This window comes from Lycium barbarum, chromosome 4 (genome assembly GCF_019175385.1).
Source record: "Lycium barbarum isolate Lr01 chromosome 4, ASM1917538v2, whole genome shotgun sequence".
In the NCBI taxonomy this organism is placed as follows: Eukaryota; Viridiplantae; Streptophyta; class Magnoliopsida; order Solanales; family Solanaceae; genus Lycium; species Lycium barbarum.
Window position 1 is genome coordinate 12,143,560 of NC_083340.1, and position 27,601 is coordinate 12,171,160.

A 27,601-nucleotide genomic window follows, 5' to 3' on the forward strand; every position below is an offset into this window, starting at 1 on the left:
CAAAAAAACTAATTAGAACAATCTATTATATATATATATATATTTATATATGCGCTCCACCTCCACAAAAAAATTAATTAGAACAATCTATTATACGCTACTTACAAGTACAAGTGATTGCTCGTTACTTTTTTGAGATAGTAGAAGACAAGATAAATAATTGGAAAAGAATATATATTAGGCATTCTAGCAATAAAAAAAGGTCTTGACTTTTAAATTTAATATTTCAGTTCCTTTTTAAAACATTTGAGTAATTACATGTTGACTTTTGAGAATTTAGGCATTATATTAAGGACTTATTTAACAAATTTTGTTTTAGTTTGAAGAAGTTTTCTGGGCTTATGCCCCAACACGCCCCAACAAAAAAAACTCGCCCTAATCGCCGGGGCGTACGCCTTTGGAGACTTTCGCCCCGACCCACCGCCCCGGGGCATTTTTGATATGCCCCACCCTAGGGCTCGCCCTGAAAATGTCTTTTAAAACACTGTGCAGTACTAACCAAACACAATTGAAGAAGAAGAGTGTGAAAATTAATTTCTTTAATAAAGTTAAGCATGCCTACATTGTGTCATAGGGAATTTTTGTTTTGTCCATTAGGACTGATCTAAATGGGCGAGATCAATATATCAAATTATCAAGAGGGAGGCTCGGCCAAAAATATATCATGGTAGCGGAAGCATTTGATTGTTTACTTTAACATATATATACTCTTTCTGTTTCAATTTGTTTGACACTATTTTTTTATTGATTCATTAAAAAAAGAAAGTCGTATTCCTACATTTTCTTAATAAGAAGCTTTTACAGTCATACAAATATTATGACAAGTTTAAGACTATGAGTTTCATAAAATTAATAGTCACACAAATATAATGGAATATTCAAAACACAATTTTTTTTAAAATCTTTATTTCTTTGTCAAATTTTATGCCAAACAAACCAGGACAAATTTAGTGAAACGAATGGTTACGTAAGAAGTGAATGGAAATGGGAATATATGCCAAAAGAAGGTGTAAGATGAGTAGAACAAACGTGAAAAAAATAATGGCACCCAAAAGTAGGGCTTGTGGCACTCAAATTAGGATGCAACATGGCAAAGCAACGTGGATGCAAAGGAAAGCAAAACGGTTATATATACCCATTTCTGCACTTGTAATTAACTTATATATTGAAAATGTAAAATTTAGTTTGAGCTATTAAAGTGAAAAATCTTGACGATCACAAGAGGTTGTCTATGGGTTTGGCCTATAAAAATTTGTCAATTAATGTCTACCATAATGTTTTGCTTACAACTACCTTATAAATTACTTGTGATGGTGTAAATTATATTTATAAGATCATGAGAGCATAAAACCTTAAACTTTTTGGCAGGGTAGCGTGGTGGGTGTAGTAGAGTACTAAGAGACGACTTTGGTAGCCCATTCTTAATAATGTTGGTTGAGGAACAAGATGTATAGTCTATATAGTACTCCTATATGTGTTGGATTTAATTTGGTTGTTTAAATTGTTGGAGATGGAGTTTTGAATTGAACAAACTCCACCCATACCTTTCTCATTTCATGTCATCGATCTGCTATCTTCCTAGGCCCCACAAAAATAAACAAAATAAAATGACGAAATAGTACTAAACTATATTTATAAATTATTTCTTCCCTCTCTCTGTCATTCCCAATCTTTTGTCATGCCTGTAGGTTGATATTCGCATTTGGCTTTATATATATCAAGAATGAATCTATACCTTTTACTTGAAGTTTCCTCGCTTTATAGAGTGAAGAAGTTGAATTCATGAGTGTCTACTTTTTCCACATTGTAAAATGTGCTTAATTTGAATTTTTCCTTCAACTAATTCGTTTGATGATATATTCTATAATTCTATGATCAATTAAAGATATGTAAAAAAAGATTCTGAAATCCACATCAGTTTTCTTTTGATTGAAGTTTGTCTACTATATATGTTTAAGTGTGAGGGCAGGTTCTTTGGTTTTATCTCACGCCAAGCCCTATTCCTTAATCAGAATCTTGAATTCAAATTCAGAGAATAAAGTTATCTTTAGTATAGAGTGTTTTACTCTCGAAATAGAATTATTTGGTGCAAACGAAATATATACGACCTCAAAACTGTACTAAATGCGGGATGAAAAAAAAGAAAAAGAAAAGAATATAGTCAATATTGAAGGGGCCCGCAATTTGAAAATCTCAATTGTTCGAGCCGTTGAATCGGTGCGATAAATTAAAGTCTATGAATGATTCACTACGTTGCAATTATCTCATGCATGCTATGAACGCGTCAGGATTTGGTGGTAATATTTTTATCTCTTCGTGTTATTCCATTTTTAACTTACTCTTTACAACACATACAATCAAAAGTGACTAGATTTGTTTTGATCTTTAACCTTTGTTCCAACTCGTGATTCAAGAAAATCTAATAAAATTTGAAAGAAGAACGTAGTGTGATTTGACCTTGATAATGACAAGAGGCATAGTGATGAAAGAGGTTTCTGTACAACACCAGAAAAAAAGAGCAGCTCATTAATAGCAAAAGAATCAAAAGGAAAGAATACAAAAAAGTAAAAATAAGGGAACTCATTGAAGGAAGATCATCTCAATGTGTCATTTCGTTGATTCCAATTTTTTACAGCTTACACTAAAAACAACACCTACTGCCTGGATTTTCCTACAGTGTTCAAGCACCATTACACAATAATCTTTTGTTTTGTACTGACCCATAAAAAAGAAGAAAAAAGAAAAAGAAAACTGAAGCTCCTTCTTGTTTCCAGTACCTGTGTAGCTGTTATGGTAGCATTATTTTGTAGGTGAAGTTTTATGGATTCTGGCGTGGACGCTATAAATGCTTCTCTTTTTCCCTTAGGAGAAAAGAACAGAACAAAATAAAAAAACAGACACATATAGAGAAAAAAATGAAAATAAAAAAATCAGTAACTCAGACATATCTTATGAATCCAAAAAGGAAACAACAAGAAAGAGCATTGTTTTCAAGAAAGAAAAAAAATAATGGAAACAGAGATTAGAGAATCCTTCAGTCCCTTTCATGCAGGCCTAACAGTGGTCATATCCAGCCTGGGAAAGTAACAACTATTTACTATATATAGTTTTCTTGTGTAGTAATGGCGGAAAGCATATTCCTATCTTTTCTTTTACTAAAATATGACAACGACTTGAAATTTATGTGAAAAAAGGTAACAAATTAAACACCATATCAACAGTAACAATTCTTTGGTTATGCATAGATTTTCTAACATTGAAAATTAATTGGCAAAGTGATGTACAATCGAGGAAGACACTTGTGAGATTCTCCTGATTTACTTTATTATTTCTCCTTATCTATCGTCCATTTCTCTTTTGATCATTTGATGCAATGCATATTGCTACATGTTTTAAATCTTAGACAATTTTTGGCGACCCTGTAACAATTAAGGATGACCAATTCATACAGAATAATCACCGAGATACACTAGAAAAAAATTGGTCTATCACTGATAGTTTGTTTGTGGCGATTTATATGAGTTTTATAATTAAAGACTCACTAAAAAATGTAAATTATAGCGGTTTTGGAGTATTTTGCAGCAATAACAACGTTTCAATTGAAGAATAACAGCGACAATGAATTAATTCATCTCGTGGGGTTTATTAACAGTGGTTTATGGTAAACCGCCGCTAAGGTCCCTTAATAGGCTCTAATTAGACGGCAACTAGTGCGACTTTGGAGTATTTTGAGATAGTTGCACATTTAATCAGATTCTCCCAATTTTATTTGATGTTCCAAAGAAACATAAACATGCGATTTAGTAAACAAAAATCCATTGTGAGGTGCAACGGGCTGGGAATAACATCATTTGGAAGGATCTAATATTGAAAAGACAATTGAAAAATGGTTCCTAAAAAGGAGATTAAAATTGGACGGCTGATCCTCAGAATCTGAAAATAAAGCATAGACAGAACTAGAATGAAATCACTATATTTTAGTGACATATCTAATCACGTGACCCTTTAAAATAGAAGCTTCAGTGATTGTTAGAATTCTGGGGTGGGCTAAATTACATAACGAAAGGAGAGTTATTATATCAAAAGTAATTCGAACTACAAATCCTCAATTATGGGGTTCGGAACTAACAATGACCATTTTGGTGCATTTGGTGGCAGTTAGGGCAACAGTTTCAGATACTGACTAGCTTCGTAATAATTTGTTAATTAAAAATAATAGAAATTCAAAAGTAAGAAGTTGTTTTAAAAATATTATTATTAATAATAACATGTTCCTGAAAACTATTTCTAAGATAGTTTTAGAAAATATGGAAATTTAAAATTTAAATAATTATATGCAAATTAAATAGTAGTAACAAATTTAAAAGATAGTTGTCCAGTATACGAAAAATAGTTGTCCACTTTTACTTGTTCAGATTGAAAAACCACGAGATAATTTATTATTTCATACATATTTTATCCTTATTATTAGTTATTGGGTTGGAAAGTTTAAGGAATTCCTAATAGTTGCACAATTTTTAAAGTATGTTTTATTGATTTCAATCATTAAATGACATGATACTCCCTCCATTCAGTTTTATTTGTCTACTATTCTAAAAATAGATTTTCACTTTTATTTGTTCACTTTCACATATTAAGAGAAAAATACTTTATTTTTTCTATTTTACCCTTAGCATTGATTATTCATTCCAAATCATTTTCCAAATCCATTAATACCATACGCCAATTAATATGAATATCATGATAAATTATACACTTCATTTATTGTTTCTTTAGGGGCATGCAAAGTCCTTAATGGATCAATAAAAGTGAACGAAGTGAGTAATAATTATGGGTATTATATTTAATTATCATGACTCTTAAGGGGGTACTGGTTAAATACAACACAAGTAAAAATCGATGGATGAAATACTAAAGAAAGGAAGAATAAAGGTGGTAACCGGTTTGGCCTTACCGGTTTTAACCGGTAACCGGACCGGTCAAATCGGAACCGGAACCGGAACCGGTAGAACCGGTTAACCGGTTCCGGTTAACCGTTTAATGGTTTACCGGTCCGGTTCCAATATTTTGGAAACCGGAACCGGACCGGTTAAACCGGTTTAACCGGTAAAAAATTTTTTTAAAAAAAAAAACTAAAGTATATAAGTAGTATATATATATTAAGTTATACACATATATAAGTATATATAGTATATATATTAAGGATATATAGTATATATAGTAGATATGTATATAGTATATATAATAAGTAAATATATATATTAAGTTATACATATATATAAGCATATGTAAGTTATACATATATATGTATACGAAAAGCACTATTCTGTATTGCTGACTTGATGTTAGGCTGTTAGGCAGTAAATATTTAAACTTAAATTATAAAGTTGTATAACATATGAAAATATAGCTACAATATACAAATAAATACTATAATATATATATATAATACAAAAAACAAAAAAAAAAGATTTTAACCACTCCAAACCGGACCGGTTCCGGTTTGAGGTTTAAAACCGGTAAACCGGAACCGGCCGGTTTCCTAACTGGTTCCATAACCGGTTCCGGTTGGAACCGGTTGCCACCTTTAAGGAAGAAGATAATCCCTCCATCAATTTTTACTTGTTATGTATTGACTTGACGCCCCTATTAAGGAACAAAAAATAAAATGATAATTTTACTATCTCATCCCTAATTATTGCTAAGTAACCTAAAGATAAAAATCAATAAGATATACTTTAAAGTTGTGCAGCCAATAACAAGGGTAAAATTGATATCAAAAAGTATCTCTTAATTTTACAAATTAGACAAGTAAAAATAGATAATTATTTTTAATATACATGACAAGTAAAAATAGATGGACGAAGCAATAATAAAATAAAGAAAGTAGAAAAATCAGCTTTTAGATTCGCAATCCGTAACCCGTTGAGTAATCCATTTCTCTACTGCCACCGCCATTGGTATTTCCCGGCCACGCAACTTGAACTGGCGCCTCCGTCATTGGTATGTATACTTTCTTGCCTATTTTTATTGGATAATTGAGGGTTCTAAATATACGGCTGTTTTGCATAATCCAATTTGGGATTCTTTTATTGATATAAATTGTGAACTCTCCCTCTGTTAGGGTTAGACTACTGAATTCTCTTAAATTGTAATTGCATCATACAACTTTAGAAACAGTTATGCATAACCTAATTTTTTGACAGGGCACTTACTAAACACACAGTTTCTCTTCTCTGTTTCCTTTAATGATTTGATTCGTAAGGATTTAAATCTCAATAAATATTGTCAAAACCCTGAGATTCAATACTAGTAATTACTGTGAGTTCTTAAATAAGAGGTAACTATTGTTCCTGAAATTGCATCATTACTTATTATTTTGGAGTGACAAAAGATTGAATGTTTCTACTAGATATATGACATTTGCCTTATTACTTAATTTTGGTTTGATATTTCCTTAAATCCAATGATTGTTAGCTGCAGCTTATCAAAGAAGAAAAATGCTGATGAAAGGTGATATACATTAGAAAATAGTGAAGAAAAGAAATTCCAAAGAGAATGCATTTCTTTAACATAATGTTTAGTTATTTACCAATAGACATGTATGTGGTAAAGGTACAAGTGCCATTGGAAAAGTTTCCTAATCTATTGAAGCGTAGAATTTGGAAAGCAATTGTTATTAAAACCTACTGATTTAGAATTTTGAATACATCTGTTGCAGCCCACGGATTTTGAAGCATCCGAAAATAAGCGTCCAGGATTGACCATTACAACAAATTGTCCATATAGCCTATCTGGGTGGCGAACTATAATTGAGGCATTGGAAGCGTCTGCGACAGGCAAACTCCATATGAGGATAATCTGTTACTTGTAAATTCCAAGAATGAATGCTTATTAATGAATCGGTAAGCTGATTACGGATGAACGAAGTCGCTTCACTTCAAAGTAGAGGTGCAATGGAATTGAATGCTAACGAGACCACAACAAGGATAGTAAACCCAAGGAAGACGGATATTGGTGGTAAACCCTTCATACTCATCATCTGCGGATCCCTCGTTTACTACCACTGTGCCTATCGGAATTCTAGTCTCGTCTCTCTTGTCTCGGACGTCTTTATTGTACTCCTTTGTTCACTCGCCATTCTAGGCCTCTTGTTTCGTCAGATGAACATCTCGGTTCCTGTGGATCCGCTTGAGTGGCAGATCTCTCAGGATGCTGCCAACAGGGTTTTCGCCTGCCTCGCCAATACTGTCGGCGCTGCTGAGTCTGTTCTTCGGGTTGCTGCTACGGGCCATGATAAGCGCTTGTTCTTTAAGGTTGTGGCTACTCTTTATGTGCTATCAGCTCTCGGAAGGATAGCGTCGGGTGTTACCATTGCTTATGCTGGGCTCTGCTTTCTTTGCCTTTATTTGCTTGCTGAGAACTTGCAATTGATTAGCTCGAGGAATCCAAGGAGAAGGGACTTCACGAACACAGTTCAGGACGATTAAATTGATTTGATCTATTTCAAAAGGGAAGGCGTAAGAGGCATATTCCAAATTTTGCCAGGTCTGTCGCGTGTTCTTGCCAATTAGATGTGCATTCTCTTTGCATTTTCTGCAGCCTTGTGATTTCGTTACCTGTCTCTGTAATATATTTCCAGTCCCATGATGATTGTTTCCCTAGTTAATGAGGAGACATGATATAAATTGTTAGCTTGCTGTTAGCAGTGCTTACCTGTTCGCAAAAGAAAAATGGAAAAGAAAACACTTGTGATGTCAATTGATGAAAGAGCTATGTTCTTTTTAAAAATTAAAGCTAAGTACTTTATTATGATATCTACAAGATTGGGTGGTCAAATCTTTTGTGGACATTTTGGATATCAATGGCCAAAAAGGCGAACCACTAGAATGAAAGTAAAATATATATATATATATATATATATGACTTTGCATATTTGATGATTTAGATAGAGGAATCTTGATTTCCAATGACATTGGTCATACTTTTGGGTTTGTAAGAGAATCCTAACCAGTTGCTGTAGGTGTCAAATTTTGCTAGAACCATTATATTGGAATTGTTAGTTTGAATGACACTTATTCTCATGATCACTGTCAATTCGATCAAGTTGACACAAATATTTCCCGGTGAAAATTACCAATCACTAATAAATTATTCAATACTCTTTTATATTTTCTCATCCATTTTAATTAGCATTCAGTTTATGATATACTATTAAAAGGCGTAGTATGATATGGAGTTATTAGAGTCTGAAGATTGTTATTAGTAACAATGATATAGAATTTGATTATTTTCTATATAATAATTAATAGCACTAGTAATTTTTGTTTGAAGAAGCTTGTAAACTAGACTTTGTTCACAAACTCCCAATATTCGTGCCGTATAAACTATGTATACAGCTCTTAATATAAGGGAGTAAAAGGGGCGGTGGCGTAGCTGTCCTCCTCCTGACAGCGAGATAATTTGAACTAGTATCAAAGTAAGTATTACATGGAGTAGTAATTTTTTTCCCTTTACTTGTTGATGAGACGAGAACAAATTGCTATTAACTAGTTCTCCGATCTATTCTATTATGGCCGGCTTGGAGATCAGAGGAAGACCATCATCTCTATCCTTCTTAGTTAGGTTGGGCAGGATTGACCAGAAATGCTATGCATACATATAAGACTATCCCTCTTCCCGAAAGCTTTGCGAGGACTACTTAGGATGACAGACGGCCTCCGCGGGTTTACTGCACACGGTTTCTACAGAGGAAAGGCGTTATCCCGGCACATGTTACAACATACAGACAACTTCACATCTAGTTGAGAATATATAATTAGAAATAATGAAGAATAAGATTGGAGGAAAAACCAAAACACATGATTTTCAAAGGCTGGCAGTTGCCCTGATCGAGTTGATAAACTGACCCCTTCTTGATCATGAAAAGTATGACAAGATACGAAAGGGACCATATATAATAGTGTCATTGCATTAAGGTATATATCATGCATTTGTCAAAAAGAGAGGTGCCTTCCAAAGCAAATTCAAATGATGATATATTCTCTTGGCACCATTGAAAAAGATGAAGGGCTTCTCTATCTCTCTTAGCTAGCTAGCTAAATTTTAATTTGTTTTCATCCATGTCAACATACTGCCATTACACACAATATTCACTCATTAATTCCGTGAAAATTAATGGCCAGTCCGTTTTACATGATTTTCCCCACTCTTCTTGCCTTGCCTAGCTTGATGGTTCCCATGATAAATAAAGGAATACAAGAAAAAAGATGACATGAATACAAATATGTACGCGTATAATATATGTGTAGTCGTTATCTTTATACACAATTAATATAATTGAAGTTTCATACTAATTGATAATTACCGTATTGGTTAGTATTCGTGGTGTATGTAAACTTGAAATGATCAAATTCTAATAGGTGATTTTCTTATTCTATACGTAATAATTGAACTAAACTAGTCAAGTAAATGAACGACTTTTCTTCCCCATAAATACACACTTATACATGTATTATGTAAATGTTAAGTATATATGTGAACACTGCCATGAAAAGTAGAGTTTTCTTGGGATGCTAAAGTGTGGACACAGTAATATATCTCTTGAGAGAGTCATGGGTCGTGCCTCGTGAACTTGTCTAGTGGTTAACAAGTTTGAATTGAACATTAAACATGGGTGGTTATAACTATGAGCTCATGTATAGCCACCGCAATATATATATATACTTTCTAAATTATCTGAAATTTATTGACTCAGACTAATTTAAATTTATATTGATACGATTGATTTGAATTCGCGCTAAATAAGTCCACAAAGGAATTAGGGAGTTTGAATTGAAAATAAAAAAATGTGTGGCTACAACCATGAACTCATGGTTGGTTCAGCATCATATATAGTCACATAACAAATCGCTTTCTCTCCGACGTACCTCTCAAGGCATATTTTTTCTTCTTTAATTTCCTTGAGTTCCTCACCAAAAAAATTAAGGAAGATAGGAAAATATTGGCAATACTTTTTGTAGCTAGCAACTAGCTCTTCTTAATTGAGTAACTAATTGAAAAATGGACCGACAATCCAATAAAATGGTGCAGTCATAACTGATGTTATCATCTTATTAGATAACCAATGGGGTCAACTATTTTATTTGTATATTAGTATACTTCCTTGGATAGGTTATGGGTTCGAACCTTGGAATCAACTATTGATATTTGCGACAGGGTAAACTTCATAAATCATACCCGAATGCGGCATTGAATCCTGAAATCTTATGTAAACACGAGATACTTTGTGTCTGTCTTTTAGGTAAGTTTTGATTAGTATGAATGTCAAAGTTCATATAGTAGTGATCTCTTGCTGGCCTAAAAAGGCTAAGGGAGAAGGATAATACATAATAATAGACCAGCAAATGCCTGGATGTGAGGGGAATTCGGTTCTTTATGCTTAAGTTTTCCTTTCACTAGATGACAGTTCATGGGTCTTGTATTTAATTAATTAAAATAGTTTGATAGGAAATTATACTAATCAGAGTTTTTTCAATGGGAAAAAAAAATCTTGGAGTTTGCATTTGCTCGAATTATGACTAAACCAGTGGGACACAGCAGGCTTCTTGCTGCATGATCTGATTTAATTTAAGTAATGAAAGTAGAGATAAATTAAGTATCTTTAATTTTGTGGAGGTTTTTATGGTACTGCGTTTGATGTAGGCAATGAACACGTCAACAGAGTTAAAAATCCATTAACTGTAAAGACTTGTATTTTCTGGATCCGTGTGATAAAAAGATGTTACATTCTGAAACAATTGTACTACATAGTAACTATTCAATTGTTATTCTTTTCCATTTTCCACGATATATAATTAAGAAATGGTATATGCTTTAATACGTTAGAGAATATTCTACATACATCATATACAACAAGCTTCTAGTCGAAATAAAGAGGTGGTATTTTTTCTCCATATAGTAACTATTAATACTTCATATAGTAGTAGTAGTTATCATTATTATGTTTTAAACCAAAATGTTTTAGCACATGCTTCATAATGGACAGATACTTCTCTTGTTATATAAATTTAGTTAAGGAATACTTTTATGTTAAGAAAAGTACTCCACTAATGCTGCATTTTCCAACACTGGATTTCATCTTTTTAAATTTTGTGACGAAGACGGGCAAATCTAGTCTAGTTTGCCAAATGTTTTTCTATTTCCAATTTAAAATTGGTCCCCAGAAGTATCCTTAATTAGGGATTGACCCCACTTAGTTGAAGAAAGAACTGACATTCCCCCTTCTAGTAGCCATTATTTTAACTTTACCATTTGGAAAATGGAAAATAGCACTTTTAGTCTTTCGAATATTGAAACGATCTGATTTGGGTCCTCGTAGTATTTAGTTAAGCACATTTAACCTTCAATTAATTTCTACGTGCACTTTTGATTCCTTTGATAGTGATTCTTAAAAAATTTAACGAATTATTAAGTGCTAAACCATTCGCTTATAAATGTGTTTATGTTAAGTTTGTATGTTACTCCATATTATTTGTGGATATATAATTCTAAAGATGGTTCGAGTATCCCATATTTGTATTACTAGTATATAAAGAGATAAGAAACACACATTTTCGTTAATTAGCTATCAAATATGCTTAACTAATCATTAAAAGGATCGATATCCAAATTTACTAAAATTTAAGGGATCAAAATGCAATTAGTACTTTGGAATAATATTTTTTCGAAACCAAAGCATTTAAAAGTTAGGCTAATGTGATGTGCAGTGCTCTATAATTATCCTTTTTTTTAAAGGGAGGACCAATGATTTTTGTAGCCTTCGTCATGTAGCATTATTATTAGTCATTGAGTCATGACCCTCTCTTTTGCACATGAGATTTTATTAAAAATGAATCATGTCATGGAAATGTGATGCCGATATATGATATTTGATTCAATCCCTACTGTTGTGGTTGAAGCCATTTGCATGTGATGATCTGTCTTTTAAGTGTTGCCAATCCGCATTTCCTTTTTTGAATTTCTGTTTTGTCCCCTCTGTAACATTAACTATAGACATAACAGTCCTTGGTAGTGACTGTGTACGAAAAAAAGATTGGGATAGTTATTGCACTTTTTTGAAGGATATGGAATTATGGATTCTCTATAGTCTTCCTAAAGGTCCTCTTATTCTGATTTTTCATTTGGATTTTTAAAATTCCTTCTCTTTTACCTCTGTATTTGAACTAAATATAAACAAGATATACTGGTAAATTTGATTAAATGTAATACATAATTAGTATTATTCTATAACTAATAAAGTGAGCTCTTTGTACGATATATGATGCAAAACCTACCAGTATTTCTGGACAAATGAATTAAGTTCCCTGTATCTACACAAACATCTTAAGAACAATATTACGGTGGTGAAAATATATAAATTACCCAATGTCACAAAATATGGAGAAGGAACTTAAGTCTAAAGACTAACTGCAGGAAAAAAATTAAAAACTAAACGGGCCTTCTGTCTTTTTCGTCATTCATTTAAACTTTTGCAAGGCAATTAAAATAAAAGTTAAATGTGGGGGCTTTTGCTTGTCAAGACTCTTGGGACATATATTACATAGAAAATATCGAGAAGAACAAACGCAAACCTACCCAGGGCCCTCAAAATGACTCCAACACTGTCCATTGTGATCACAATGAATAATTATAACAGATTTTTGGCTTTTGAGATTCTCTTTTCTAGGTTATGGTAGTGAGGCAATGGGGTTGAGAATTTTGATTTGCATATATTGGAGCTTTGTATCTTTGCAACTAAATACAAGCAAGAGATCCACCACAGATAAATGGATTCAGGATTTAAGTTTTATAGTTTCAACGTTTAAGATCTTTAGGATTAAACTCAGATAGTTTTAAAATTATGGATTTAGACCTATTATTTGTTGTAATTTTAGTTGCTTTTTACACATAAATTTATATTTCGTATCGAAAGTATTGAGTTCACATGAACCTAATATTACAATGTTGCATCTATTTTCTACCACCACACTGACCGTTGAAAGATATGATAATCTTTAAATCGGAGACTTCTCGAACCATAAAATAAAGAACTTTGCCATTAATTTCCCTTAGGTGATACAAATTCAAACTAATCAAATGAGTGAGCTTTGAAAGCACAATGGCTAAACCGAAATTTTAATGGCCATCACACCCCACATGTACACACAAGTGATGTTGCTTCATTGAAGGAGAAGGGAGAAGCATGGTCTAATTTATGCATAGTAGCTCCTTTCTTGTGACAGCCATTATTCCTGATATATGCATATCACCACACAAAGAGGAGGACAAAAGTACTTTGCATTGCTTGGTTTATATATTATTAAACACCCCCACCTTCTTCCCCTGACATTTTCATTTATTAAATATCTACCACCCCTCTTTCTCATTTCTTCATAATACATCCTTATATATACAAAGCCTGACAAGTTCATTTAACACGATGCATGAGTACACATTGTCCCCAGAACCCAATAATTTTCTCAAAACATAAATTATATATATATATATTTATTTATGTTGTTGCTACTTTCTAAGTAAATCAGGAAAAAAAATCTTTCGAAAAAGAAAAAGAAGTATTATCTGTCTTTTTTTTTGTTTTGTTTAATATTTGTGTTCAATACGAGCCTAATCGTCTTCTTTTTTTCTTATATATATATATATTTATGTTGTTGCTACTTTCTAAGTAAATCAGGAAAAAAAATCTTTCGAAAAAGAAAAAGAAGTATTATCTGTCTTTTTTTTTGTTTTGTTTAATATTTGTGTTCAATACGAGCCTAATCGTCTTCTTTTTTTCTCATGACAAAAAAGAAGAAAATAAATTGGAAGATGTGATCATATCCACCTGCTAGCACACCTACGAGTAAAGCAAAAGCAAAGTCATGCTTATAAGTTGTCATATATTTAGATAATGGTTTTCATTTAAGTTGATCCATTAACCAATGGACCTTTCGTCAATACCAAACAATTAATTATTTATATTATACTTGTTTCACCACTTCCCTTTGATGTTCTAGTTTCAAAATAATATAATTCTCTTTGATTGCCTCTTCTTTGATGGATTTTGCACCAAAGATTTATTTAGTAGGTCTCTCATCTATGTCAAAGGTAATAACTTGCACCAACTAAGAGTTGTAGTAGAATGGTAAATACTTTTTTGTCCTTAACTAGATGTCTTGGACTCGAGTCCGGTATATGAAGTCGCTTTTGTATAGCGAGTGCTTTACCACTGGCATGAAAGTTTTTGATGTGAACCTTGATTTAGTCAGCCCAATATGGATACCGGACATTGGGCGGAAAACCAAGTCTATATCAAGTGAGATCTTTAAAGGTTTAAAAATACGTTCTCTTTTTTTTTTTAGGGGTTTTTCCGTGAATAAATTTAGGTGAACAAGATTGAAAAGGAGTAGATATGGAAGAGATAAAATAATGGAAATTAGGAAGAATAAATTTATCCCATTTGTAGATTAAGGTGGAGGATTGATTGAGATGTGCTTTTCAGTTTTGAGAAAAAGCACAAATAGTGGGTGGACTGTGGGGAATGGTGGAATAGGCATGGTGTTATATATATGTCAAGAAAATAAGCCAAATTTAAAAAATGGGGAAAGAGAAATTAGAAAACCTAGTGCATCTGAAAAGGAGTTGGGAAGAGTGTGTTTAGGTCAAGAAAATAATGGATGGGGAATAGTTGGATAAAAAGTTTGTTGCAAGTCGTGAAAGGAGTCTGGTTTCATGACAGTACTCTCGGTGATGACGATTTTTCAATTCTATAAGATACAAAAAAAGGAGAAAAACAAACAGTGTCTGGAAAATGAGTACTGTAGTACTTAATTAGGGAATCAGTCAAATCTATTTTTTGTTACATGTACACTTCGAACATGCATGATTCAGTCCCCAGTAAACTTAACTATGGTTTGTAGTTGTTTCCCAAGTTACAAGTTAAAACAAAGATTAATTTTCTGGAGAAACTCAGATTTTTTCTCATTTCCTATAATTGATTTTAGTGCCCGATTATTTTCTTTTAGACCGTTGCAGAAGTCTAGAATAACTTTATCTTTATAGTCAAAAAGAAATTAAAGACTCCAACCAACAACCATTTAGGTGAAATTGTAAGTATCATACTGTTTTAAATTCTTTTTCACTCGAACACCATGTTAGAAAAATCTACTTTTACATAAACAATTCATGAATTTGATTTTAAATTAACCATCAAAAGAATTTTATTATGGAGTATTTTTTAAGAGATCGATTAGGAAACTGTTTAAGTTTATGCAAGTTAGTTGTGTTAGCAACAAATTAGCTGGTACACTGTACTGTCTAAACATGTAAACCATGCATGCATTGTCCGAATTCAAACGCTAATGTCATTGATTCAGCTAATACAAGTAGTAATTTCAGATATACTTAATGCAAAATAAAAAGGTCCATTAGTACTTAGGTCCTGTTCTCGAAACATGCAATTAAATAGGAATTACGCGTGTATTCTTCTGTGGTGTATATATGCGTGATACAAGTAGTAGTTGAAATAGTAATACTTATTAGCTTTGTGATGGCTTTCAACATATTCATAGTCAAGACTCATAATCACAAGGGTTGCTTTATTTAAGTACTCCAAAACAATATTTAGGCAGCACTATATTAATTGTAGTAGCTTCCAGCACAGAAAACAACTTCGAGGATTCTAAGGGCCTCTAGAACTTAAAAAAGAATTCGTCTTACATGTTGGAATTTGTGTGCCTCTCGACTCTTCACGAGATTTATAATTAAGTAAAATTTCTCATTTAGCTCTTACACCTTTCGATTTATTAACTTATATTTTATATTTCGAAAAGTTGATTCAGGATTTATTTTGCGGGTTTAATTTTCTGAGTTTTAATATCAAATTCATTGTATTTTTAAGATTATGGGTTCAAATTTACTATTTGTTATAGTTATAGTAAATTATAACTCATAAATTTGTAATATGCGTCTAAAATACTAGATTCAAATGAACCCAATGCTACAAAACAGCATCCGCGACTGATAATATACTTTTTATGCAATAGAAGGACATGGCCGGACTTATCTTTAATTTTATTTTTATTTTTTATCTCAACTCATAAGAACCATCGTGGCCATCGTATTTTTACCGGTGTTTTCAAGAACACACGAGTAATTACGCGGAAGGACAGAATGTTACAATATGATAAACTATTATGTGTAACAAGGGTTAAATAAGTCCCAAATGACAAAATAGAGAAGGGAATTATTACATGATCTCTTTTTGTGCCATAAAAATAGAACTTCAAAGTGAACGGTTTAATCCCTGGTTTTCTCAATTAAAATATCATGGCAATTAAATTTCAAAGAATTAAAAAAAATTAGATGATTTCCTCTTATTTGTTCAAGCTTAGATGGACGGTAGCATAATTACCCGATACATGTGTTGGTGAAGGTAGTTGGTAATCCATGAAATTAATCGAGGTACGTGAAAGTTAAACCGAACACACATATATATATATATAATGGCAATTACACAAATGATTTAGATCATCTTAAATGATATATAGATCATCTTAAGTTAAAAGAAATTATATGGTCCCCCCTCTCCTCAAAATTGTAGAAACATCATTCTCCAATTTATCCTTGTGGATTTAGTCTCTGATAAGGTGGTTGTAGTCTTCCATTTTTATTTCATTTTTTAATTCTCGTGAGATGGAGAGTCAGTGTTACAGAATTGAATTAGGACCATTATTCGTACCGCTATAGGAGGCTAATACGTACGCGACACATTTTTTTTTTTTTTTTGGAACAAATTGATTTGAAGTGACACATAATGACATAAAGCATGAAATAGACCTATTATAGTAGCTGCTTAAAATTCTTCAAAAAACGTTGCGTACCTGCAATCTATGTTGAAAAACATATACACAAAAATTAGAAGGAAAGATCATGGATATATCATATATTCACTCACAAAAAAAGAAAAAAAAGGTCTCATTTCCGGCATAAATTTGTGACATAATTGTGACAAACTGTAATTTCTATCACAAATTTGTAACTAAATTGTGATGGATTATCACGTGCATCACAAACTTCGTTCATATTAATAAATTCCGTATAAAATTGTCACAAATTTTGACAGATTTATTTATCATAAATATTTCATCACAAATTTGTGTTTTTCATGTGGTGGGGAGGCTGAAGTTTTATGAAGGGATGAGCAAATAAAGAATGGTATAGGTTGGTTTGGCCACCTCTATTGCGTGAACAATTGTGTACCACTCAGTAAGTATTATTATTAGGACAATAATTTCAGTAATTATCTCTAAAGTCAATCAATTCGGCCTGCATGCATTTCTGACTTGACTTGGATTATTACGTTGTGCTATTTAATTTATTAGTCAATTAATCAAACAAAGCTTGCTAATCATTATCTCCCTTGTAATTAGATGTTAGGTTTTTGGTCCTACAAAATAAACGTGTATAGAGAAGTAGATGTGGGAGGGCCGGAGGGGGGTGTACACATCCATTGTCTTCTATATATATTAGTTGAAATGCTAATTATCTAAAACATATATTTGTGCTTAATTTACATTCATTGCTACAGAGTAGTGTACAGTACTAGCGTCGACTTAAAGGTAAAATATGTCTGAAATAAACATAAATCAGCCTCATAAAAGGTGATTAAATCCTTTGAGAACATATTATATGGTTCTTATCATTTTCCTTGAAGATATTAAATAGTGAATTTTCCGTGAAATAAGAGCCACATTTATCTTCTTTGAATTCTGTTAGAAATGATGATATTCGAACCTGCTAATGCATCCTTTAATTATTGCACTAGGTGTTTGGTGTAAATATTGAATAACTCTATTCATCAGAATTTGGCATATGAGAAATAAATCACTCAGCATTTTTGCTTTTTCGATGGTCCGATCTCTGCCACTTTGGTCTCCCGTAATTTTTTTTTGTTAGTTTATGTGCATCTCAACTAATTTTACTCAAGTACCTCCTACCAACACATATACCGAATTAATTTTGAACTTAACCCCAAAAATTAACTTGTCTCTCATGATTGTTATTACAGTTTTATCAACAACTAAGCCATACCTTTGGGTCCATTTTCGTTGAAATCATCTCGCTTGCATTTTTTTTTCTTCTTCCCTTTTTCTAGTGGGGGTTTAGTTGGGCGGTTCAAGACAATAACATTGTAGTACAAGTGTACAACCATGTAATGAGATTTCTATCAAATGCAACACGTTATTTGGCATCAGTTACACATTACGTGGCAAAGTAATTACAACTAATAAATATAAATAATGAAAATTTTGAGAAAAGGACAAAAACTCTAAACTTAAGAAAGAAAGAAAATTGGAATAAGAAAGTGTGTGTCATGAGAAAGAGACATAGCAAAAAAAACAAAATATACAAGAGTTGGATGGGGGAGAGGTATATAATTGTGCACATAGAATCTATGATCACCAAATGGTATGCTTGTGCATTAAAGAGTAGAGAGAGTTGTAACAGTACATGGGATGATGACCAGAAACGGAGTCACATTTAAAGTTTATGAATTTTGAACTTATCATATATTTATAGTTTGATTTAGGGTGTGTTCGGTATGGAGGAAAACATTTTTCAATTTTCTCATGTTCGTTTGGTCAAAAATTTTGGAAAACATTTTCTTTAGGAAAACAAGTTCCTCAAAAATGGAGAAAATGACTTCCCAAATAAAAGTAGGGAAAACAAGTCTATAAGTGCATTCAATCCACCCCCAACTACTCCCACCACGCCACCCCTTCCCCCATGCCTACCTCACCCACCCATCCTTGCCCCACCCCTGGCAAAAAAAAAAATAATTTTGTTTTGAAAAAAAAGTTTAGAATTTTTTTTTTTGGTTTTTTGCACCACCCCACCCCACCCTCACGCCATCCTCACCCCACCCACCCCTGCCCCACCCCAACCCCCTCCCAAAATAAAATTAACTTTGTTTTGAAAAAAAGTTTTGAATTTTTTTTTGCACCACCCCACACCACCCACCCTGTCCCCATCCCCCACCCAAAAAAAAAATTAATTTTGTTTTGAAAAAATAGTTTTGAATTTTTTTGTTTTTTTGTTTTTTGCACAACCCCACCCCACTCCTGCTCCCCCCACCTCCCAACCTTGCCCCACCCCCACCACCCCTCCCAAAAAAAATTAATTTTGTTTTGAAAAAAAAATGATTTTTTTTTGTTTTTTGCACCACCCCACCCCACCCCCACCCACCCCTCCCAAAAAAAATTAATTTTGTTTTGAAAAAAAAAGTTTTGATTTTTTTTTTTTGTTTTTTGCACCACCCCACCCCCTTAAAAAATTACAAAATCCAAAAAAATAATTAAATAATTAAAAAAAAAAATTGGGGGTTGGGGGTGGAGTTGTGGGGCTTGGGTGGGTATTTTCCTGAAAATGTTTTCTACCAACCTAACGAACATGAGAAAATAGGTAAGAAATTCACTTATTTTGCGCTACCCAAACGAACATGAGAAAATAAGTAGAAATTCACTTATTTTTCAAGAACACATTTTCCAGGAAAACATTTTCCTTCATACCGAACATACCCTTAGTTATTAAATTTGGGTAATAAAATATTTTTAGAAATTTAATAACTTTCTAAAGTTGTTGTCATGTGACCAGGAGGTCATGGGTTCGAGCAAGGGTAATGCCGCGTACAATAGACCTTTGTGGTCCGGTCCTTCACCGAGACCCAGCATATATTGAGAGCTTAGTGCACCGAGATATCCTTTTATAATTCAACTAACACACGGCGCATACATACTGTAAAAATAAAGTAAATTTAAAATTCAAAAGAATAAAGCAAGAAATGTGATCATTTGATGTTTTTTTTTTAAAAAATTCTCCCCTCCCCAGGAGATCCTTGATGACTCGAACCCAAAATCTTAATGTTAATATTAATTTAATCGATGCAGTGAGTTTTGCATTACGAGGACGTTAATATTATTGTTTATCTCATTTCTTTTTCTTCCAACTCAATTTGTTCGTTTGATGGAGGTTCTGACAATTCGTGAGAGTCGTGTAGGTTAGGGGTTTTCCTTAATGAGCACTTCATTTTATTTACTCTTAATGTTGTTTTCATCAATGGTGTTTGGCTCAATTGATGGAAAGGACAATTCCAAGAGAAAGAATGGGCTGGCATATGCTTCACGAATGAAAGCACACAGGATGGATATTTATAAATGACTTTTCATGGTTGACAGTAGGGGTGTACATGGACCGGATTGATTCAGATTTTTTAAACACCAAATCAAACCAATCGCGTCGAGTTTTTAAATTTATACACCAAATCAAACCAAACTAATAAAATTCGGGTTTTTCAACCTCGGGTTTTCTTGGGTTATTCGGTTTTCTCGGGTTTTTCGAGTTTTTTTTCCGGAATAGTCTTGATACAATACATATAACTTTTACTTCAAATATTTCTGTCCTAGTAAGATACAATTATATAATTAAGGTGTTTCTTAAAAAAATAACACAAAATGTGAGAAGAGTGATGACATTATATTTAAATATTCAACAAAAACTAATAAAATCGGTTAAAATAAATATTGCTAATTAACGAGCCATAAAGAAAATGACCATAATCTAAAAATACTAAGTCATGCTAAAATAAGCACGGCTAATAAGTATTAATTACATGACAAAGAAAAAAAACTTAAGTTATGTATTTTCACTCTCTAAACTAGTTATGCAAAACTAAAGAATATATATCCAACATTATTGTCATTCCTAGTGGTAAATTGAATTTCTTTTGTTAGCGTTAGTGTTGAGTTGGTTTTGGTTTGAATTTTATTTGAGTTATAAATATCCATAGGATATAAAACTTATTGACATTCAAAATTCTAAGTTCAAGCTTGAATAATATGATAATAGATAAAAAAACTACGAAAAAATAAAAGAAATGTTTATAAATTCCATTACAAATAAATATTTTTATGTATAAAATATTTTAAAAATTGAATACATGTAATATCGGGTTGGTTTGGTTCGGTTTGACTTTTTTTAGTTAAAACCAAACCAAACCAATTATGATCGGGTTTTTTTTTCTCAACACCAAACCACTAGTCGGGTTTTTTTCTCGGTTTGACTCGGTTTATTGGTTTGGTGCGGTTTGTCGGTTTACTTTGTACACCCCTAGTTGACAGAAAAAGATGCTAATTTTTGTCAAGATGGGAGAGATTTAATTAGGATGTATGGTGGAGATTTTTATTTTTTGCTCAACCATAAAAATGAACATATTTTCCAAATAGTCACCCAACTTGTTAGTTCAATATTAAACGTAAATGGTACAATTTAATTGGTAGGTAATTATGGGGTGTTCAGCTAATCAGCTTTACCACATGACTATGTTAAGAGGAAAAAATAGCTTGTTAATTACACAGTCAAGATTCCAGAATGCAAAATAAAAGGGAGAAAAGTTATATTCATAGCCCCATCTTTTTCTGATTCCTTGCAAATTAATCTCTCCTTTTGTTTTAATAATTAAAAGGGTTCAGGTTTCTTGAAGTTTCCATTTCCACCTGCTCTTAGGCAAAATAATAGGAAAAATGGAAGGGATAATAGGTGAGTGAATTTGACAGATTCATTTGAAGAAATTTTTTGGTATAACATTAACTTTGAGAGTAGAAGAAGCGAACTCAGCCAACAAACATAGCAATTAGGTCGGAAGTATTCGGGATATCTTCTTTATTTGTAAGAAAAGGATTGTGATGAATACTAGCAGTTAAGCTGTTTGAATCTTGAAAACCAAGTAAGATTCAACATATGTCAGTAAAACCTTTTTTTGTTTGAAATTTCAAAAAAAAAAAAAAAAAAAGACCTTTGATGTGTGTGTACATCTCATCCATCCGATTCCACTTTGGACAAGCTCAAACAGCAATATCTAATTTCAAGAATCATAATTTTTCAGGACCCACTAGGCAAATAATCATCATATTATAAAAATAAGAAAGAAAGGAAGAAAACTATTTCACAATGAAGGTGACCTCGGCTTAACAACTAGATAGGCATCTTGCATTAGGCAAATGGATCCTCTGTGACCACATCAAAAAATTAATTATTGGAACAAGAAACCAATCCCCTTTCTCTATGCATACAGGGACAGGTTTGTCTCTCGCTTTAAATAGTGCTCCATTTACCAAGACTATAGACTATATAATATAATACAATACAATTACATTTCCCCCATTTACTTAAAAAGATTAGACCCCATTTTCTTTGACAAATTATTCCCTTAATTAGTACTCTAATTTTTTTTTTTTTTTTTTTAAAAAAAGGGTGGAGGTAGTCATATGAGGGATAGGTGAGCAGCATGGGCCATATACAAACAATTCCAGCGGCAGGGGTAACGGCAGAGACCTTCTGCACGCCCAACAACAATATCAACCCCAACTCCAAGACTATTATCCTCACATCTACCTTATTGATTCTCCTTCTATTTCTCTATACTCTATAATTATTATATATATATGTACACAAAACTTTACGTATGTGGATAATACCAATATATATGTACAAGTGAAAAATTCAATGAATCATAAATAATAGGGGGTGTGAAGGAAAGAGTTGATAAGAAACACGAGAGTTCTCTCCAAAGAAAGAGCCAAACCAAAGCTAAGGCCACGCAAAAGGAGAAGAACAAAGCAAAGAGGAAAACCAAGAACCAGAATAAGACGGGCTACCCCTCCTCTTTCTTTCTTGGACTGATTCTCTCTATTTCTTCTCTCTCTCTTTTACATATGCTTTCAAAAGCAATTTAGCATACCAAAGAAGCAAGCATAAGGGAACAAGCAAAGGAAGGCAAGTTTTGAGGAGGGAAAAAAACAGAAGAAAGTTAAAAAAAGATAAAAGTTTTTATTAGGTTGGGAAAAAAAGTGAAGGAGCAGGCAGAAAAATTGGTAATGTTGGTGTTCTTGGAAATGGCTTCTCATATGTAAAAAGATTCATTCACTCTTTAACATCACTCACTCTCTCTCTCTCTCTCTCTCTCTCTTCTCTCAAAAAGCTTCTTTCTTTTTCCTCTTTCATAACTTGTCCTCATTCTTTACATTTCTTTGGTATTTTCTTGAAGGGTGTCAGTGAAGAGTCTGCCTTGGTTTAGAGCATCTTCTTCTCTATCTATTCATGCTGTTTATGTGTTAGCCCCTTTTAATCACCAATCACACATCTCTTCATTACCATCTTCCAACTTACAATCCCCTTTTCTCTCTATATAGTCTATCTATCTGCCTTTCTCTTCTCAATTCTCTAATCATATCCCCATTTCTAGAAATGGCTGTCCAAGCTCAATATCCATCTAATGTTCTCTTTTTAAACAGGTATGCATTCAACACCCTTCCTCTGTTTCTCTCTGAATCTTATCTCCCTTTCTATTTATTTTATTTTGTGTATACAAGTACTTAATGGAATTTTCCTTGATTCTTGGCTATTGCAGAAATGTACAAGAAGGAAAAAGCCCACTTGGTAATGATTATTCATTGCAACATCAACCTGGTGGTGGTGGTGGTGGTGGTGGATCTTTTCTTGATCAAACACAAATGCTATTCAATCCAGGAGGTAAGGAAAAAAAACTACATAGCTACATAACAACAACAAAGTTTCAAATTCAATCCCATAAGTCAAAAAAGCTTGAAACTTAACTTTTTTTTTTTCCATCTTTTTGAATCAATCCTGAATTGAACATACAAATTTCCATCTGCTTTTCAAATTCAAGCCCATAAGTCAAAAAGCTTGAAAACTTTACTCTCTTTTATAATCAATTTGAACGTACAAATTTCAATCTAATGAGTTTTTATGATCATAAATTGATGTGATTTTGCGATGGCAGTTGGGGAAAATACACGAAAACGAGGAAGAGAACTTACAAGTACAACAACAGCAGCAATGAATTATCCATTGATGCCAATGCAATCTCAGCCTCAACCGCAACTCATTGACTTAACTCAGCTTCATACATCGCCTCCTTCGCAGCAACAGCCTCCGAATGTTGTCTCCACCGGTCTCCGTTTAGCTTTCGGAGACCAACAGCAACAACAACAACAACATCATCATCACTCTCTTTCTCCTCAATCCTCTCAATCATCAGCTTTCTATTCAATATTAACAGATGACTTAGCTACTCATATCAAACACCAACGCGATGAAATTGATCATCTCCTCCTAATTCAGGTACAATTGTTGTCCAAAATTCTACCATACAAACAATAACAACTACGTTTTCAAAATAGTTGTAATTGACTATATGAATTGTCAGTATCGATTTTGCTCCAATCATGCCAAAAATGTATCATGAGAATTCATCATACTGTGGCAACTCCTCTCTTCTCTTTTATCCAAGTTAGGAACAGGGCGACTCAATTCTATTGGCGGCCTAAAGCTATTTGAAATCTATTTTCTAGCTTTTTTAAATTCAAAGTTATGAATAATTATTTTATAATCTATTTTTCTAGATTTTACTATGGAATTCTAGTTCAATATTCATCTCATTTGCAAAATCAGCAATGTGAGCGAGCTCATACAGATAGAATTTTCCTCCCAAATTTACCATGTTTTTGAATTTGTTTTCCGTATTTCTCAATTGCAGAAGATTATATTTATATTCAAATATGGAGAGCAATTGAGGCGTACGTTAGCAGAAAATTTTTCGCAAATTTGCTATATGCTATTTAAATTTGTTTTCTGTATTTCTCAATTGCAGAGGACTAATTTTTTTTTTTTAAAATCCAAATAGGGGGAACAACTGAGGCGTACGTTAGCAGAGAAGAGGCAACGTCACTACCGTGCGCTGATAGGAGCAGCAGAGGAGTCAATAACGCGAAGGCTAAGAGAAAAAGAAGCGGAAATGGCGAAAGCAGCGCGTCGAAACGCGGAACTAGAAGCGCGTGCAGCACAATTGAGCGCAGAGGCGCAAGCGTGGCAAGCGAGAGCTAGGCAACAAGAAGTTACAGCAGCAACACTGCAAGCGCAGTTACAACACGCGATGATGAACAACGGCGCGTGTAATAATAATAATAACAACGAGAGAGACGAAGGGAATAATAATAATGGTGAACCGGAGGATGCTGAATCGGCTTATATTGACCCGGACCGGGTTGTTGAATCGACCGGTCCGAGTTGCAAAGGGTGTAACAAACGAGCTGCATCAGTGGTGATATTGCCGTGTCGACATATGTGTGTGTGTACAGAATGTGATGCTGTTGCTCAAGCTTGCCCATTGTGTTTCTCCATAAGAAGCTCAAGTGTTGAAGTCTTTCTCTGTTAAGTCCCTGCCCAACTTGAGAGCGGACGGCTAATGCGTTTTGCTTATTAAATAAGGTTCTATGATCAATCTGTGATCCGGCATGCCGAGCGCTCTAAGTTTGGAAGATCTGCGGAATCCCTCCCGCTTATGTTAAAACTAATGCCCAAACTTTGTTTAATAACTATGGTAAAAAGGAGTTACATTTGAAAAAAGAAAGGTTAAACAAAAATTAAGAAAAGATGAAACAAAAATAATATTTCATTTAATAACTATATATTCCTTTTTTCCAGATTTTTTTTCTTTTCTTTACTCTTTTTCTTGGGGTTTACTTTTTCCAACAAATCAAGGATCTTTTCCTTTTTTTTCTTTTATTTAGGAGAGGTAAAACGCAGTTTGAGATGAGGCATCATTTTGTGTTCTCTTCCTATCTTTTTCCTTCTTTTAGAAATTTTATTCATTTGTAAATTCGTTTATTTACCGTCCGTGACATTATAAAACAATTTTCGTCATTTTTTTCTTTCTTTTTGCCTTCCTACGACGGCATCATGAAAATATTACTATTATCAGTTATTCATGATTCATATTTTATTACTGGCAGTTCATTGCAATTTACATGCCCCTGATTTCCCTGAGGTATATAGGAATAGAAGACACTGATAACAGATGGAAGGTTTAAAAAAGAAATATCACCACGAGTAAGCACCCTGAGTCACCAAGGAGCAAAAAGGGGAAAGCTCCTAAGGAGGGGTGAAAAGAAAATATCAAGGGCTGAGATAAAAATCCAAAGTCACCAAATAACATGCCAAAAGTAAATAAAAGTACCAAAACTTGGTGGAGGGTGGGGGGCATACTATTGAGATATGACAACGGAATTGAAAAGCTTAAGGTAGGATTTCAAAACAATTTGAGTGGACTGTTCTATTTTTGAACTTAATGTAACTTTATTATGCAAACGATTCAGTCAACTAATTGGAAACGTGTAATGGGATAGATGAGATTTGTTCGCGTTTAATGAGAAGTTTTGCGTTTGAGTCTTGAGAACAAAGAATTTATGGTTGCTACCTATTTAAAGAGCCCTACTTATGAATTTAAATTAGTCAGGCCAGTGAATACCAGTTATATTTTTAAAAATAGTTATAGACTATATGAGACAAAGTTGATTCGACAAGTTGCAACCTTAATTAACGTGATGAGATCGTTAGGTATTTTTGGTGTGGATGAGACATGAAAGTAATATTAGTAATATTTCCTTTGCCTTTTCTGGAAAGACAATTTTTTCCCGAAAAGGCACGTGCTTTTTCAGAAGACACACCTAATTTCTTAACAGACACCTGGTGTTGGCTATAAATATCTAGTCATCCCTTCAGATTTTCTTTATGAAAAATTCTTATCATCTTCTTCTTTCTTTTTTGTATACTTCAATTATTTTCTGTGTGTGATTTCTACCATGTGTTGTGTTCGCTGTTGACCGGAGTTTGAGGTACCGATTCGTTCTATCTTGGGAGGATATATTTCATAACCTCGGGTATTTGAGGGAAATAATTTCCTTAAGGACACACTGTGATGTGAATTCAGTGGACTCGAATTTATTTTCCTTTCTTTCCAAAACTTTTTATTTTTTCATTTTCATCCACTCTGCTCTATGAATAGCTAACTATGATTTCTTGGAGCTTTGATAGAAAGCAAGGTAATTTAAACCTAAGCTGTTAACCTGAGAAGATCAACTTATCTTATAACCTCTCTAGTTCTAGTGTTCTAAGAATGGTCCAAAAGTCTAGGAGAATAAAAGTGTTCCACTAACATATGTAGTGCTAAAATGGGAACCATTACACGGCCTAAAGAAAAGTCCGGCTTGACTTTATTTTTCTGACCTAAAAGAAATGAATTCAGGACCATGGCATAAATTGAACTTCGACACGGAGCTGGATTAAGAGTTTGGCTAAAATTTATTTAACTACCTATTTGTATTTAAACATTAATCTCCTTCTTGAACTTTAAGACATCGACATTCTCCTTTATTTTGTCAAAATTTGGCGTTTAATTATGTAGCTATTACGTATACATGAGTGGTACAATTGTTTCCAATTCCCCTTCTTATAAGCTTTTGCCATATAGTGACAGTTAAATGTATTTGATCTTTTAATTGTTAGTACATTATTTGTGGTTATCTTGAATTTTTAGAAAGAGGAAGATGATCATAGTACCTCATTAAATGGACATGTAAGATGTTTAGATATGGTGACCGACGAATTTCAAAAGCTCATTCCTATACACTTTTTAGTCTCTTGAGTT

General features: G+C 33.1%; 2 protein-coding genes across 4 annotated transcripts; both read left to right on the forward strand.

The window, feature by feature from the left end:
* Positions 1–5,844: 5,844 nt before the first annotated feature.
* On the forward strand, positions 5,845–7,815 carry LOC132635219 (reticulon-like protein B22). Of its 3 annotated transcripts, none has more exons than XM_060351511.1 (2): positions 5,845–6,003; positions 6,722–7,815. In XM_060351511.1, exon 2 carries the CDS (start codon positions 6,921–6,923, stop codon positions 7,488–7,490), a length of 570 nt encoding a protein of 189 aa, XP_060207494.1. In that variant the 5' UTR covers positions 5,845–6,003; positions 6,722–6,920; the 3' UTR covers positions 7,491–7,815. The 3 variants fall into 3 exon arrangements, with proteins under 3 accessions (XP_060207494.1, XP_060207496.1, XP_060207495.1); XM_060351513.1 differs by lacking the exon at positions 5,845–6,003 and adding an exon at positions 6,105–6,125; XM_060351512.1 differs by lacking the exon at positions 5,845–6,003 and adding an exon at positions 6,183–6,340.
* Positions 7,816–22,277: 14,462 nt separating this feature from the next.
* LOC132635220 (probable BOI-related E3 ubiquitin-protein ligase 2) lies at positions 22,278–25,818 on the forward strand. The gene is made up of 4 exons (XM_060351514.1): positions 22,278–23,387; positions 23,504–23,625; positions 23,897–24,237; positions 24,800–25,818. The coding sequence occupies exons 1-4, from the start codon at positions 23,341–23,343 to the stop codon at positions 25,328–25,330; spliced, it is 1,041 nt and encodes a 346-aa protein (XP_060207497.1). The 5' UTR covers positions 22,278–23,340; the 3' UTR covers positions 25,331–25,818.
* The last annotated feature ends 1,783 nt before the right edge of the window (positions 25,819–27,601 follow it).

What these genes read in the sequence shown, in the direction of transcription:
- LOC132635220 (XM_060351514.1), top strand. Translation starts at nt 23,341, where the DNA reads ATGGCTGTCCAAGCTCAATATCCATCTAATGTTCTCTTTTTAAACAG. An exon ending in AATGTTCTCTTTTTAAACAG is followed by an intron (nt 23,388 to 23,503) that starts GTATGCATTCAA and finishes TGGCTATTGCAG; the next exon opens with AAATGTACAAGAAGGAAAAA. An exon ending in AATGCTATTCAATCCAGGAG is followed by an intron (nt 23,626 to 23,896) that starts GTAAGGAAAAAA and finishes TTGCGATGGCAG; the next exon opens with TTGGGGAAAATACACGAAAA.
- LOC132635219 (XM_060351511.1), top strand. Translation starts at nt 6,921, where the DNA reads ATGAACGAAGTCGCTTCACTTCAAAGTAGAGGTGCAATGGAATTGAAT.